At 37.8% G+C, this 12,573-nt stretch overlaps 1 protein-coding gene across 5 annotated transcripts in view; it reads left to right on the top strand.

The window, feature by feature from the left end:
• Positions 1-12,573, top strand: part of LOC126767109 (probable multidrug resistance-associated protein lethal(2)03659) — a 40,088-nt gene that overhangs the window by 21,372 nt on the left and 6,143 nt on the right. For all 5 annotated transcript variants that reach the window (XM_050484722.1, XM_050484732.1, XM_050484717.1 and 2 more), the window contains 2 exons: positions 1,889-1,976; positions 3,602-3,687. In XM_050484722.1, the coding sequence (XP_050340679.1) occupies positions 1,900-1,976; positions 3,602-3,687 (163 nt within the window). In that variant the 5' untranslated portion in view covers positions 1,889-1,899. The remainder of the gene's footprint in view (positions 1-1,888; positions 1,977-3,601; positions 3,688-12,573) is intronic.

Raw genomic sequence — 12,573 nt, 5'->3', positions numbered from 1 at the left:
AAGTATACATTCTTCCCCCATAATTTCTGTTAAACCTTTTAAGCATTTATCTTTCTAACAGGTGGCGCAAAAATTACCTTCCGATGTTTTTTGGAAAATGAAAAACTTTTTTAAAAAATGAAAAACTTTGATTCTGCTTGTGGATTATTTTTTTTTTTTTTGGTCTTTTAAATTTTTTTACATCAAGTCGAGAATATGATATCATGTAAATGGCCACCGCCACAGTTGATTGTCATTTGAGCTCTTTTTATGGCATTTTCCATCACTTTGGCCAGAACTTCCGGCGATATATCCTCACGGATATTAGCTTTAAGAACTGCAAGAGTCTGAAGCTTGTTGACATAAACCCGCTACTTCAAAAAGCCCCACAAAAAGAAGTCTGGAGCGGTCAAATCAGGCGATCTTGCTGGCCAGTGCAAATCGCCAAAACGGGAGATTGGCGCCCGGGAAATGCATCCTTCAGCATATCGGTTTTGGCACGCAGTGTGCATGTGTTTACTACACAAATGTAAAAACAGAACTGACATTAGAGGTCAATTGCAAAATTTATAGCATCTTCTGATCATCTTCTGACTTTTGCGCCACCCGTTATATTGCAGAAATCGCTTATAGTCCCTAAACAGATTTAAAATTTACATAACCTCACATTTACGTCTACGCCGGTATTTTGTTTTTCACTTACTAGATAGTCTAAAAATTATATTCTTTTCTATATTAGTAATTAGTAACAGCTAGCAAGTATGCAATTCCGGCCTTAGTATATGCTTTGTATCGGGTGATTTTTTAAGAGCTTGATAACTTTTTAAAAAAAAAAAACGCATAAAATTTGCAAAATCTCATCGGTTCTTTATTTGAAACGTTAGATTGGTTCATGACATTTACTTTTTGAAGATAATTTCATTTAAATGTTGACTCATGTGGTTTCAACAAGATGGCGCTACATGCCACACAGCTCGCGATTCTATGGCCATTTTGAGGGAAAACTTCGGAGAACAATTCATCTCAAGAAATGGACCCGTAAGTTGGCCACCAAGATCATGCGATTTAACGCCTTTAGACTATTTTTTGTGGGGCTACGTCAAGTCTAAAGTCTACAGAAATAAGCCAGCAACTATTCCAGCTTTGGAAGACAACATTTCCGAAGAAATTCGGGCTATTCCGGCCGAAATGCTCGAAAAAGTTGCCCAAAATTGGACTTTCCGAATGGACCACCTAAGACGCAGCCGCGGTCAACATTTAAATGAAATTATCTTCAAAAAGTAAATGTCATGAACCAATCTAACGTTTCAAATAAAGAACCGATGAGATTTTGCAAATTTTATGCGTTTTTTTTTAAAAAAGTTATCAAGCTCTTAAAAAATCACCCGATATATAGTTTTATGTATGAATGTATATATGTATATACTACGTCCCTCCGTCTTAGCGTAAATGTGTATATATGGTTTTATTTGCATCGATATTCGTGATGTCAAAACGTTTTAACGCCCCTTAAAATTGCTTAAATAGTGATACATACATGTGCATCACTACTTTTACAGATAATTCGCGACTTATGCACGTAATTGTATGTACGTACATACATATGTATGTCTCTAGTTTGGGACTTTGGTTTACATTCGTCTCACGGTTGGCAATTTTTGTAAGAACCTGCTCATTAAATAAGTTATTGCATTTTGCTGCAACTGGAAATCGCTGTGTTTGCTTTTACATTAACACAAACTGCATGTGTCTGTATGTATATATGTATGTATGTATGTGTTTTACTGCAAATCTGTGCTGACGTTTTTCAGCAATGTATTGTTTATATTTTTACGGCCTTTATGACTATCGACACTATTTCATGTACATATGTATATACTTAATCTTTACCATTTTTCGTTAATTTCAGTGTAAAACAAAATGCAATCAGTGAAAACGAACGATTTGCCGGAGAATCCGCGCGAGCATGCCAATGTGTTATCAGCTCTTTCCTTTTGGTAAGTATAAACGAGATCAATAATCCGGGAAAAATGTGTTTGTGGCTTTTAATGTGAAGAGTATGTCTTGATTTTGTGTTAAGAAAACATAGGGACGTCTTAAGTGCACTGAGCAATGCATTGAAATAGCCTAGAATGCTGACAATCTTGGTCACGGTTGAAAAAGATTTTAGATTCGTCTGTTTACTAACAGTCTCTTGTCTAATACGTTCTCTTTATAAGGGGAGCAAAGTTAAGGAAAGCCAAACTGGAACATTAGGGTTTAAAACAATAGACAATAGCATTTAAAGAATCTCCGAAATTCGGCTAAATTTTGCCCGAAGACACATGACTTGGTCTAAGGAGCGACATTAGGTCGTATTTTCTGATGAGAAGAAATTTAATTTCAAATTTTTTTTTCACGACTTGCGCAAAGAGGATCACGATTTGGATCGCTTAACTAGTCGGGTCCTGGGATTAAAGGTGTATCCCATTACGGCCTTTTCGAATTGCACGCGGAAAATGAACGCAAATAAGTATAGCTGAGTTCTATTTGCATTACCCTTTTTATACTCTTGCAATATGTTGCTACAGAGTATACTTAATAATTTGTTCACCTCACGGTTGTATGTGTCGCCTAAAACTAATAGCGATAAATATAAGGTTATATGTGTATATATAAATGACCAGGATGACGAGGCAAGTTGAAATTCTGGTGACTGTCTGTCTATCCATCCGTTGGACCGTGCAAGCTGTAACTTGTGCAAAAATTAAGATATCTTGATGAAAATTGGTACACATTTCCCTGTCAAAAAAGTAAGGCCTACTCGGACCACTGCCACGTCCACAAAACGCCATTAAACGAAAATGTATAAAAGGCCATAACTAAAGCACAGGGGATCGCAGTAGTAAAGCGCAAAAGTAGATAAGAAATTTTGAAAAAAAATGGGCGTGACCCCGCCATCTATTTGGTTTAATGTACATATGTATCTCTTAAACCACTTCAGCTACAATAACCATATTCGCTCACGACAAATCCCTTTAGCACCTTAAACTAAAAACTTCCCAAAGTGTGATAAATCAATGACTAATTGTGCCATATACATACATAAAATTTAACACACGAAATGGTATGAGAGGGGTTTATGGGAGCCGTACAAATATGGTATATGGTACAAATTGGACGATGGACATGATGCCGCCCACTTTTAGGTGAAATCGCATACATCTCGAGAGTCGCCCGACACATTTCAATAATATTTGGTATGTGACATTCTTTTCAGATTCCTATGTCACCGTGGAAAAATGGGCGAAAACGGACATCAACCGCGCCTACTTCCTATATAGCACAATTTTAAATTCCAATTGATCTTTCACTTTCCAAAACAAGAAGCTATTAATATAATGGGATAAAACTTTTCACAAATAATTAAATTTTATTTATTCTGAAGGCTCAAGCTCGTATGTGAAATTTTTAAAATTTGGAATAACTGCACGGGATCTCTACCAAACTGCATAAATAAATTAAAAGGTTTTAAATTTTCAAAATCGAATGTGTACCTCAAATAGTTACTTTTTTACTTTAATTTTTTGAATTATCAATAGCGATTTTTGTTATATTTTTTTTTCTTTTCTCATTTTTTTAGGTATACGCTACCCATATTTTTTAAAGGTCGTAAAAAGACTCTCGACACGAAAGATTTATATAAAGCGTTGACGGTGCATAAATCAGGTGAGTTCATATTTTGTTTGTGAGCATGAATCACAGTCTAAATGTTATACTTTCGTTTAGGGTTAGTTTAAATTATGGCCATAAATTCCTTAATATCCCTGTTTAATAACTTTTGAGAAATTCTATTGTAGAAAACGTGTGTATATATTTTGTTGTGAGTATGAAGTTCACATTTTTTTACTACAACACTTTGCTAAAAGTAGTTTTGACGAATTTCTTCACGAAGTTGCATTGTACATAACATAGTAAAATTTTTTATAACATGTTTTTAGACGCGTATTCCTCTGTGGTGCCAATAAATATTGGGTAGTCGAAAAAGTCTTTTCGTATTTCTAATCAAACTTCAACTAATTTTTTTATATTTATAATGAACTTTAATGAACCAAATATGTACCATTTTGGTCGGACCACTTTTACCCATTTTCCGCTAGAGACATTATTCCATCAGTGTAAACCTTTCTGGTTTCTCGGCGACAAACTGCGACAAGTCATTTTCACAGGCTACTCTTGAAGCCAAATTTACTCCATTAAGGGAGTTCTGCATTGATCGAAACAAATGGTAGTCCGATGGTGCAAGGTCAGGGCTATATGGTGGATGTATCAAAACTTCCCAGCCCAGCTCCCAGTTTTTGCCGAGTCATCTAAGATGTGTGTGGTCTAGCGTTGTCCTGATGGAAGAAGAAGTCCTTTCTGTTGTTCAGTTCTGGCCGTTTTTTTTTCGATTGTTTGATTGATAGATTGATAGTAAAATGTATAATCAATCGTTCGACCAGGCTGGAGCAGCTCATAGTGGATGATTCCTTTCCAATCCCACCAAACATTCAGCATAACCTTTCGAGGCGTCAATCCTGCTTTGCGGCCATTTTTTGAGCTTCAACACGCTTGGACCATGATTTTTTACATTATTATCGTATTCGATCCACTTTTCGTCTTCTGTTACCATTCGCTTCAGAAATGGTTCGATTTCATTTCGTTTTCAGCAAAGAATCACAGATGTTAATTCGGTCCATTAAATTTTTCCCAGTCAATTCATGCAATACCCAAACATCGTGTTTCTTTTTGCAGCAAGCCTTTTTTAAATGGTTCAAAACCTTTTGATGATGATTGTTAAGCTCCTTCTGGTCAATCTTTTCCATAATTTCATCGACTTTTTCCACGATAGGTCGACCAGAGCGAGGTGCCTCTTTCACATCGAAATTTCCAGAACGGAAGTGAGCGAACCATTGTTGTGCTACACTAACTGATGCAGTTCGTCTCCGTAAACCTCACAAATTTCATTTTCATTCTTCAACACTGGATTTAAATATGTTTTCTCCCAATCTAATTAAATTAATGATGATTCATTTGAATGCTAACAACTGTTTTATCTTCAAAATATATCTACAGCCTGAGTAGATTACCAGCATTATATTGATGTATAGTATAGTTAAGAAAACATATTATTAAACTAGAATGCTGTTGGCGTCAAAAATTGTGTTAAGTACACTCAGCACCGTTACAATGACATTACGAATGCAGCAAATAGCGTTTCACTAATAAATAATAGCGAGCGGAAAAAAATGTGAGACTAAATCATAAAACAACAGCAATAAAATAATTATGAATGCACTTCTACTAAGTAGCGACAGCATTGTTTGTGTAATACTTTTAGCGGAATCTAGATTGTCTTTACAATTTATATATTTACTTTTGTATATTTCATTGATGCTAATATTTGTTTGTGTATTTGCGTATATTTTTCTGTGTTGTATGCTCTAATTTTTTAGTACATTACTAAGTCGAACGCCGTGCACACAATATACCTACATTCAAGTGCATTTCTATATACCATAAGCTTCAATACATAAATTAGTAGTACAGGACAAAGTTGCCACCCAAAATGTTTTTCCTACTATAGGGCTTTTCTACCGGGAACTAGACAAGTAGACCGAAATAGGGCAAGTAGACCGATAGGGACAGCTACGATGCCATATTTTTTCCCGCTCTTTTGACATTTCTCTTTAGTAAGGTTTGCCATTTCATCATGGAAAGATATACGATTCAACAACGAGTCGAAATTATTAAAATTTACTACCGAAATTCGGAGTTAGTGGCCTCAACTTTAAGAGCTATTACAAGGCGTTCCTAACCTCAATCAATCGCTGGTGAGTGTGAAATTGCCTCGTTTCGTATTCAAAACACTCACTTAACGTTTGAATAAAATGTATTTAAATGGAAATATCGTTGAATTTTTTTATTTCAAACCAAAGATACATATATTTTCAGCATTTTTTAAGAAGTACTTAATTTTTTTTTTTGAGTTAATAAACCAAATCACCAGAATTATTATTATTTTATATACAAGTATTACACAAATTCATTTAAAGCTAATTGGAATTTGGATTCCGTTTCAGCTCTGATAACGTATAAATACATAATGCCAAATTGCTTTTTATTCAAGTTGTCGATTGTATACCATTCGTATATACATACATATACTACATATGTATATAAAATTTTTTAATTGAACTAAATTGGTTTGTTTATAAATGACGCCGCACCACGCTTGAAGTATTTTCGTTTTTTATATTTGCCCACAAGTCAAGACAATGTTAATGAATTCTTTGCGAGATCTACAAATACATGCATTATTTTAAATGAAAGAAGAATTACTCGTATTTCTTTCAACTTATGTGCGCCCCACTTCTACGTTACCCATTTAAATAAATAATCAATCACGAGGGTGACCAGAATTTTTTTTTGATTCATAACATGAAATGAAATAGTGGCGCTATCTCTAGTACTGTTGGCTAAGTCAGCATAGCTGCAGGGATTTTTACTACCTCGAAGACAATCTAAAAGCTAATTTCTGTCCGCTTGATTGAGTGTTCTTTAAACGAACTTTAACTCTTGCATTCTGATGGAGCTTTGAGATTTGGGCAGAGAAATTGTCGCTTTTCCTTTTATAGCAAATCATTTATTGTGCCTCTGCATTAAACATTTTTCACCCACGACCAGTCTCCACAACAACAACTCTTCCGCTTCTTTTCTGGCGTAGAAACCGCTTACGCGGTAATAGTCGAGTTAACAACAGCGCGCCAGTTTCTTTTTTTCGCAAGGTGGCGCCAATTGGAGATTCTAAGCGTAGCCAGGTCCTTCTCCACCTGGTTTTTCCAACGGAGTGGAGGTCTTCCTCTTGCTCTGCCTCCCCCGGCGGGTACTGCGTCGAATACTTTCAGAGCTGGAGGGTTTTCGTCCATTCAGACAACATGACCTAGCCAGCGTAGTCGCTACCTTTTAATTCTCTGAACGATGTCAATGTCGTCGTATATCTCATACAGTTCATCGACACATCGAATGCGATATTCGCCGTAGCCAACGCGCAAAGGACCATAAATCTTTTGCAGAACTTTTCGGATCCTCATCTCCGTCCATGCCTATGCACCACATAGCGGGATGGGAATAATGAGTGACTTAGAGAGTTTTGTTTTTGTTCGTCGAGAGAGGACTTTACTTCTCAATTGCCTACTTAGTCCGAAGTAGTACCTGTTGGCAAGAGATATTCTGCTTTGAATTTCGAGGCTGACTTTGTTGTTGGTGTTGAGGCTGGTTCGAAGATAGACGAAATCATCTACGACTTCGAAGTTATGACTGTCAACAGTGACGTGGGTGCCTAGTTGCAAGCGCGACGGCTGTTTGTTTGATGACAGGAGATATTTCGTCTTGCCCTCGTTCACCACTAGACTCATTTGCTTCGCTGCTCTATCCATTCTGGAGAAAGCAAAACTAACAGCGCGGGTGTTGAGGCCAATGATATCAATATTATCGGCGTACGCCAGCAATTGTACACTCTTATAGAAGATGGTACCTTCTCTGTTTAGTTCTGCAGCTCAAATTATTTTCTCCAAAAGTAGGTTGAAGAAGTCACACGAAAGGGAGTCGGGCGCGGTTAGACTTAAATGGGGGGACCGCTTGGAAACACCGCGTGTTGTTGGCTCCCAACAACAACAACAGCAACTCAGACCATAAAAAATGGCAAGTACCGGTAAAAGGTTCGTACTCTCGCTTGGTGTGAATTTCGAAAAAAACAAGAATAAGGGCCGTTTTCTAAAGGTCTCCTTAGCAGTCATCTCTCAGTTAAGTTCTGGTTAACTTAACCAAGACTCCTTCTTTCGGTAAAGAAACTTTTTTTAACCAGAACTTAACTGACAGATGGCTGCTAACCAGACATTGAGAAAATGGCCCCAAAGGTCAGATCGGTTGTCCCAAATGTCCATACAACAACTTGATTGCTGTCAGTGAGTTCGTATGGTTTGTTATAGTGGTCCGATCTGAAAAATTTCCATGTGGATTTGGGTATATTTTCAAATAAAAAAGCTTATCATACAAGAACTTGATTTTAATCACTCTGTTTGTAGGCAGATTTACGGACGGGCATGACTACATCGTCTCAGCTTATCACCAAGGCCAAAACAAAGGCTAGAAGGTAGGACGAGCTATTTCGTGTTATCATTTTAAATGTCAATCACACATAATTTTGTGTACTCATAATTTGGAGGTTCGTCTATGTTTTATTGCCAACGACAACAATATCAGCGTTCAAATTTACTTAGAATGGCCGCGGTCATTTTTGGATTTTGTGAGCTGTTGTTCGAACAAATTTGAGTTGCAGAAGCGTGTACGATGTCAACATTGTCTCGACTCGACTTTACGTGAACTCGAAAGATTTCGCGAACTTTATTTACCGGACTCTGATTGAATATCACAAATATATTACATAAATCTCACGATCCCGAAACTAGACACATTTTGTACAGAGCCTACCAACGCCCATGGGCCCAAGGCGCAGTGAGCTATTTGGCAATGAAAATTAATAATGATTGCTAATGTTTCCTAATACAGAGGATGCAGATGTTGAATCAATTATTTCTCCATATTATTACCGCATAAGACTGAGTTTGGGAAGGAAGTTCTAATTAGCCATCCTAACCAAGTGGAAATTCTAGGGTGTGGTTATATACATAGATTTTCCAACTCCACTGATACAGACAGCTTAAACGATTATCTAGATTAATGATGCATGCATAATTATTTGCAAAATTATAAAATTAAATGTACATTTGTGTGTATTGCATGTACGGTGTCAGAGAACAATAAACGCTTATCGTTGTAGTGATAAGAAATAAAAAAAAATTTATTGAGAGGAAAATTTAAATTTAAAATTGTTATTGTTAAAATATTTATACTGAAATTATTCTTATGTCCATCTGCTTACATATTTACATATGTATGTATTTAAGGATGTACAAAATATGTCATATTTACTTTTAGCTTTTCGAGTGACTCGAATTTTTTGTTTCCTAGCGAAACACTACATACATACGCCCACACATTTACGTTTCATAAGCCTTGCCAACAAAAAATATTTCCAACAGTTCTGCATTTCGATGTATCCACATACTTGAATTTCGTTAAGTACTCTGGACTCTCATAACAGTTGGCAGCACTTGAACCAGCTAAACTATCGGCAAAACCAAACTAAATGTCACCTGCTGCGGTATTCTATATTATTGAAATTTAAAGCTTGCCTTTGGCATATCTACCCTGTAAGAAAATCAGTAGTTTGCAGTCAGTTGGTCTCATTTACAACAAGTAATTGCTTTGCTATACGGTACAGTGGCATGGACGATTACAACGTCTGATGAGTCGACGTTACGAGTTTTCGAGAAAAAGGTTCTGCGAAAGATTTATGGTACTTTGCGCGTTGACCACGGCGAATTTCGCATTCGATGGAACGATGAGCTGTTTGAGATATACGACGACATTGACATAGTGCAGCGAATTAAGAGACAACGGCTGCGCTGGATAGGTCATGTCGTACGTATGGACGAAAACCCTGCAGCTCTGAAAGTATTCGACGCAGTACCCGCCGGGAGAAGCAGAGAAAGAGGAAGATCTCCACTCCGTTGGGAAGAAGAACAGGCTTAGAAGGAGCTGGTTTCGCTTGGAATCTCCAATTGGCGCCACGTGGCGAACAGAAGAAACGACTGGCGCGCTGTTGTTAACACGGCTATAATTGCGTAAGCGGTGTCTATGCCAATAAAGAAGAAGAATTGCTAAATTGTAGTGGTGAATAGGAAATAGGCTAACTCCTTTGGTCCTCCATTTGTAAAAAAAAAGATGTTTTGTCCTTTTAGTCGAATGATTTTCCGAATCTAAAGTACATTGGCTATCTAAGCGGCTTCTACCAGTATCGGGCTTTAAAATTGGAATATCGATTTACTCTCTCTCTCGAAAATATGTAGTATTTCTGTTTCACTAGAATGTAGTGTCAACATCGATTTTATTTCGATTATGGTTTATAACCTTATGCTACATGAGGTATGCAGCGCGCTGTCTACTCTCTTCACTGCCGTACCACATTTTTTTTAAATAAATCTAGACAAGTTCTGCGACCGTTTTACTTTTGCGGTACTCTAGCCATGTCATACTAACTCGCAGTTAATGAAAACAGAAACATTTGTGAATACAAACTTACATATTTGCACAAATGTATTCGTATATTTGCCGGCCGGAAAGCTCGGAGCAAAACAGTTAGGAAAAATATAATAGTTGAACAACCAAAACAGTGTCTAATATGTATGTACATATGTATGTACGATAACAAATGTGGTAAATGTCAAGACCAAACGTGATTAAATTTGCAAAATTTGCATTTGTGTACCAAATTAGAAGAAGTTCAGTAGGAAAATGAAGTCACTAAGATTTGGTTATTTAACCTCCAAAAAACACGCTAGGATATATGTATGTATGTAGGTAGGGTTACCATATCGGTGTCAGTCAAAATCAGTCCTGTTGCATATGGTAACCCTAGATATAGGTTAGTTTAAAATGGTAGGCCAATAAGCCAAGCATAGACCAGTTTTGGTCCTTTGCGATACCAGATGGAGTTCAGTTGCCAGATCCATGAAAAGTAGTCTTTTTACGATGCCTGCTATTGACGCAAATCTAAACAGACTCTGCGGCGTCACTATCAATATCTCCTCCAGTGTATCATACCGTGTTGACCCTAGAAGCTTATAGCGTAGCCTTATCAATGCAGGGCAAGTACACAAGAGATTCTCCATGGTTTCCCTGGTGACTTGCTCTAAAAATTTCCTGCAGTCTTCTCGATATGTCAGCCCCATTCTGCGGGCGTGTGTCGCCACCAGACAGTGACCAGTTAGTATTCCAATCATGTTCCTACAATCTCTTCTATCGAGTGCCAATAGGAATTTTGTGTACATCCAATCTACCGTTGTGCACATGACTTCTGCAGTTTTGCACTCAGGTAGCTCGTTCCATCTGGTTTTGATTTTCGCTATCATACTTCTGTCCAGATCGTCATATAGATAATGTATCGGTTTCCCAATGTTGAACACGTTTTCGGCTGTTAGCCGTACACCATTCTTGGCAAACTCGTCCATTATTTACGATACGAGGTTACTGCCTTGATTACTGCTTGGCTGTCTTCGGGATGTTGACTCTGGAATTGTCTGCAGGTGCATTACAGACCAATGCAAAATTTGCAATAGCAAAGACCTCAGCTTGAAATATACTGCAGTGGTCCGGCAACTTAAATGGTTGCCTTATGTTTAACTCTGTACCATATATTCCCGCAACAACTCCATTGTCCATAAGATAGAACATCCAGCTAACATACCTTTACGCCAGCCATAATTTTATGTTTGTTTGTTATTATGTTTACTTTGAACCTTCTTTCCCAGTTGAAAAGAGGGTTCATGTTGTCGATGTTTGCCCAACCACCATTACCCACCGAGCTATACCTGAATGTTCTATATGTAAATTATTCTGAAGCCAGTAGTCTTCTCTCCAATTTTGTTATGCAGTTCAGCGAAGAGGTCTATAGGTGGCAGGTTTAGTATCAGTTCAAGAGCCTCCGTTGGAGTTGTTCTTAAAGTCCCGTTATGCACAGCACAGCAAGCCTCTGAACTCTTTCCATTGGCTTCAGGTGGATGGATTTCCGTACGCCTGTCCATCATACTACTGCACCGTAGAGTAGAATTGGTCTTACAATAGCCAGTGCATGGGAGAGCCCCCAGGTTGTGCCGAGCATCTGCTTACATGCATATAAAGTGTTGCTAGCTTTTCTAATTTTTTCTTCCACGTTGTGTTTCCAGAGCAGTTTGCTGTCCAAGACTACCCCAAGGTACTTGGTGCGGTCCTTGAGAGAGTTGTGTCACATTTATCGAAGGGAACCTCCATAGCGGAATTTTATGCTAGATTCCGTAGAGTTGTTGTTGAACGCTCCAGAAATGTCCAGAAAAACTTCAAGAGCGTATCCTGTTATTTAAGAGGCCGTTCAATATTAAATACCAGTGTATAGAGTGCAGTCTTTACTGAACTGCCCTACGTACATGTGTCCTTGGACAAGCTTCTAGGAGACGCTGCGGCACTATTGTGCGCGTCCAAGATTTTATCCAGCGTTTTCAGCAGGAAGGAAGTTAAGTTTATAGGCCTAAACTCTTTTGAGAAGGATGGGTTGTTTCTACCTGCCTTCGGTATGAAAACTACCCTAGCCTCTCCATGCGTGTGGCATCCATAAAAACCGCCTTTAGCCACGGCACGGATAGACAGAGCGCATTCTGTAGCACTGCTGGAGTGATTCCGCCCATACCGGGAGATTTGTATGCGCCGAATGAGCGGATTGTCCTATTTTTTCTATTTTATTCTCCGTAAAGATGTATTCGGAAACGTTTACCGCATTACTCCCTTCATAGCTACACACTTTTGACAAATAGTTTTTTAAATCGAAATAGATTGTAATTTAAAATATTCCCGAGAATTATATTCAATATCAAGCGTACTACTCAAATCGTATTCCTTAAATTTTTTTTTGATAACTTT

This window comes from Bactrocera neohumeralis, chromosome 2 (assembly GCF_024586455.1).
Source record: "Bactrocera neohumeralis isolate Rockhampton chromosome 2, APGP_CSIRO_Bneo_wtdbg2-racon-allhic-juicebox.fasta_v2, whole genome shotgun sequence".
Taxonomy (NCBI): Eukaryota; Metazoa; Arthropoda; class Insecta; order Diptera; family Tephritidae; genus Bactrocera; species Bactrocera neohumeralis.
The sequence above is the reverse complement of the archived record's forward strand: the minus strand, read 5'-3'. Positions and strand labels throughout refer to the sequence as shown.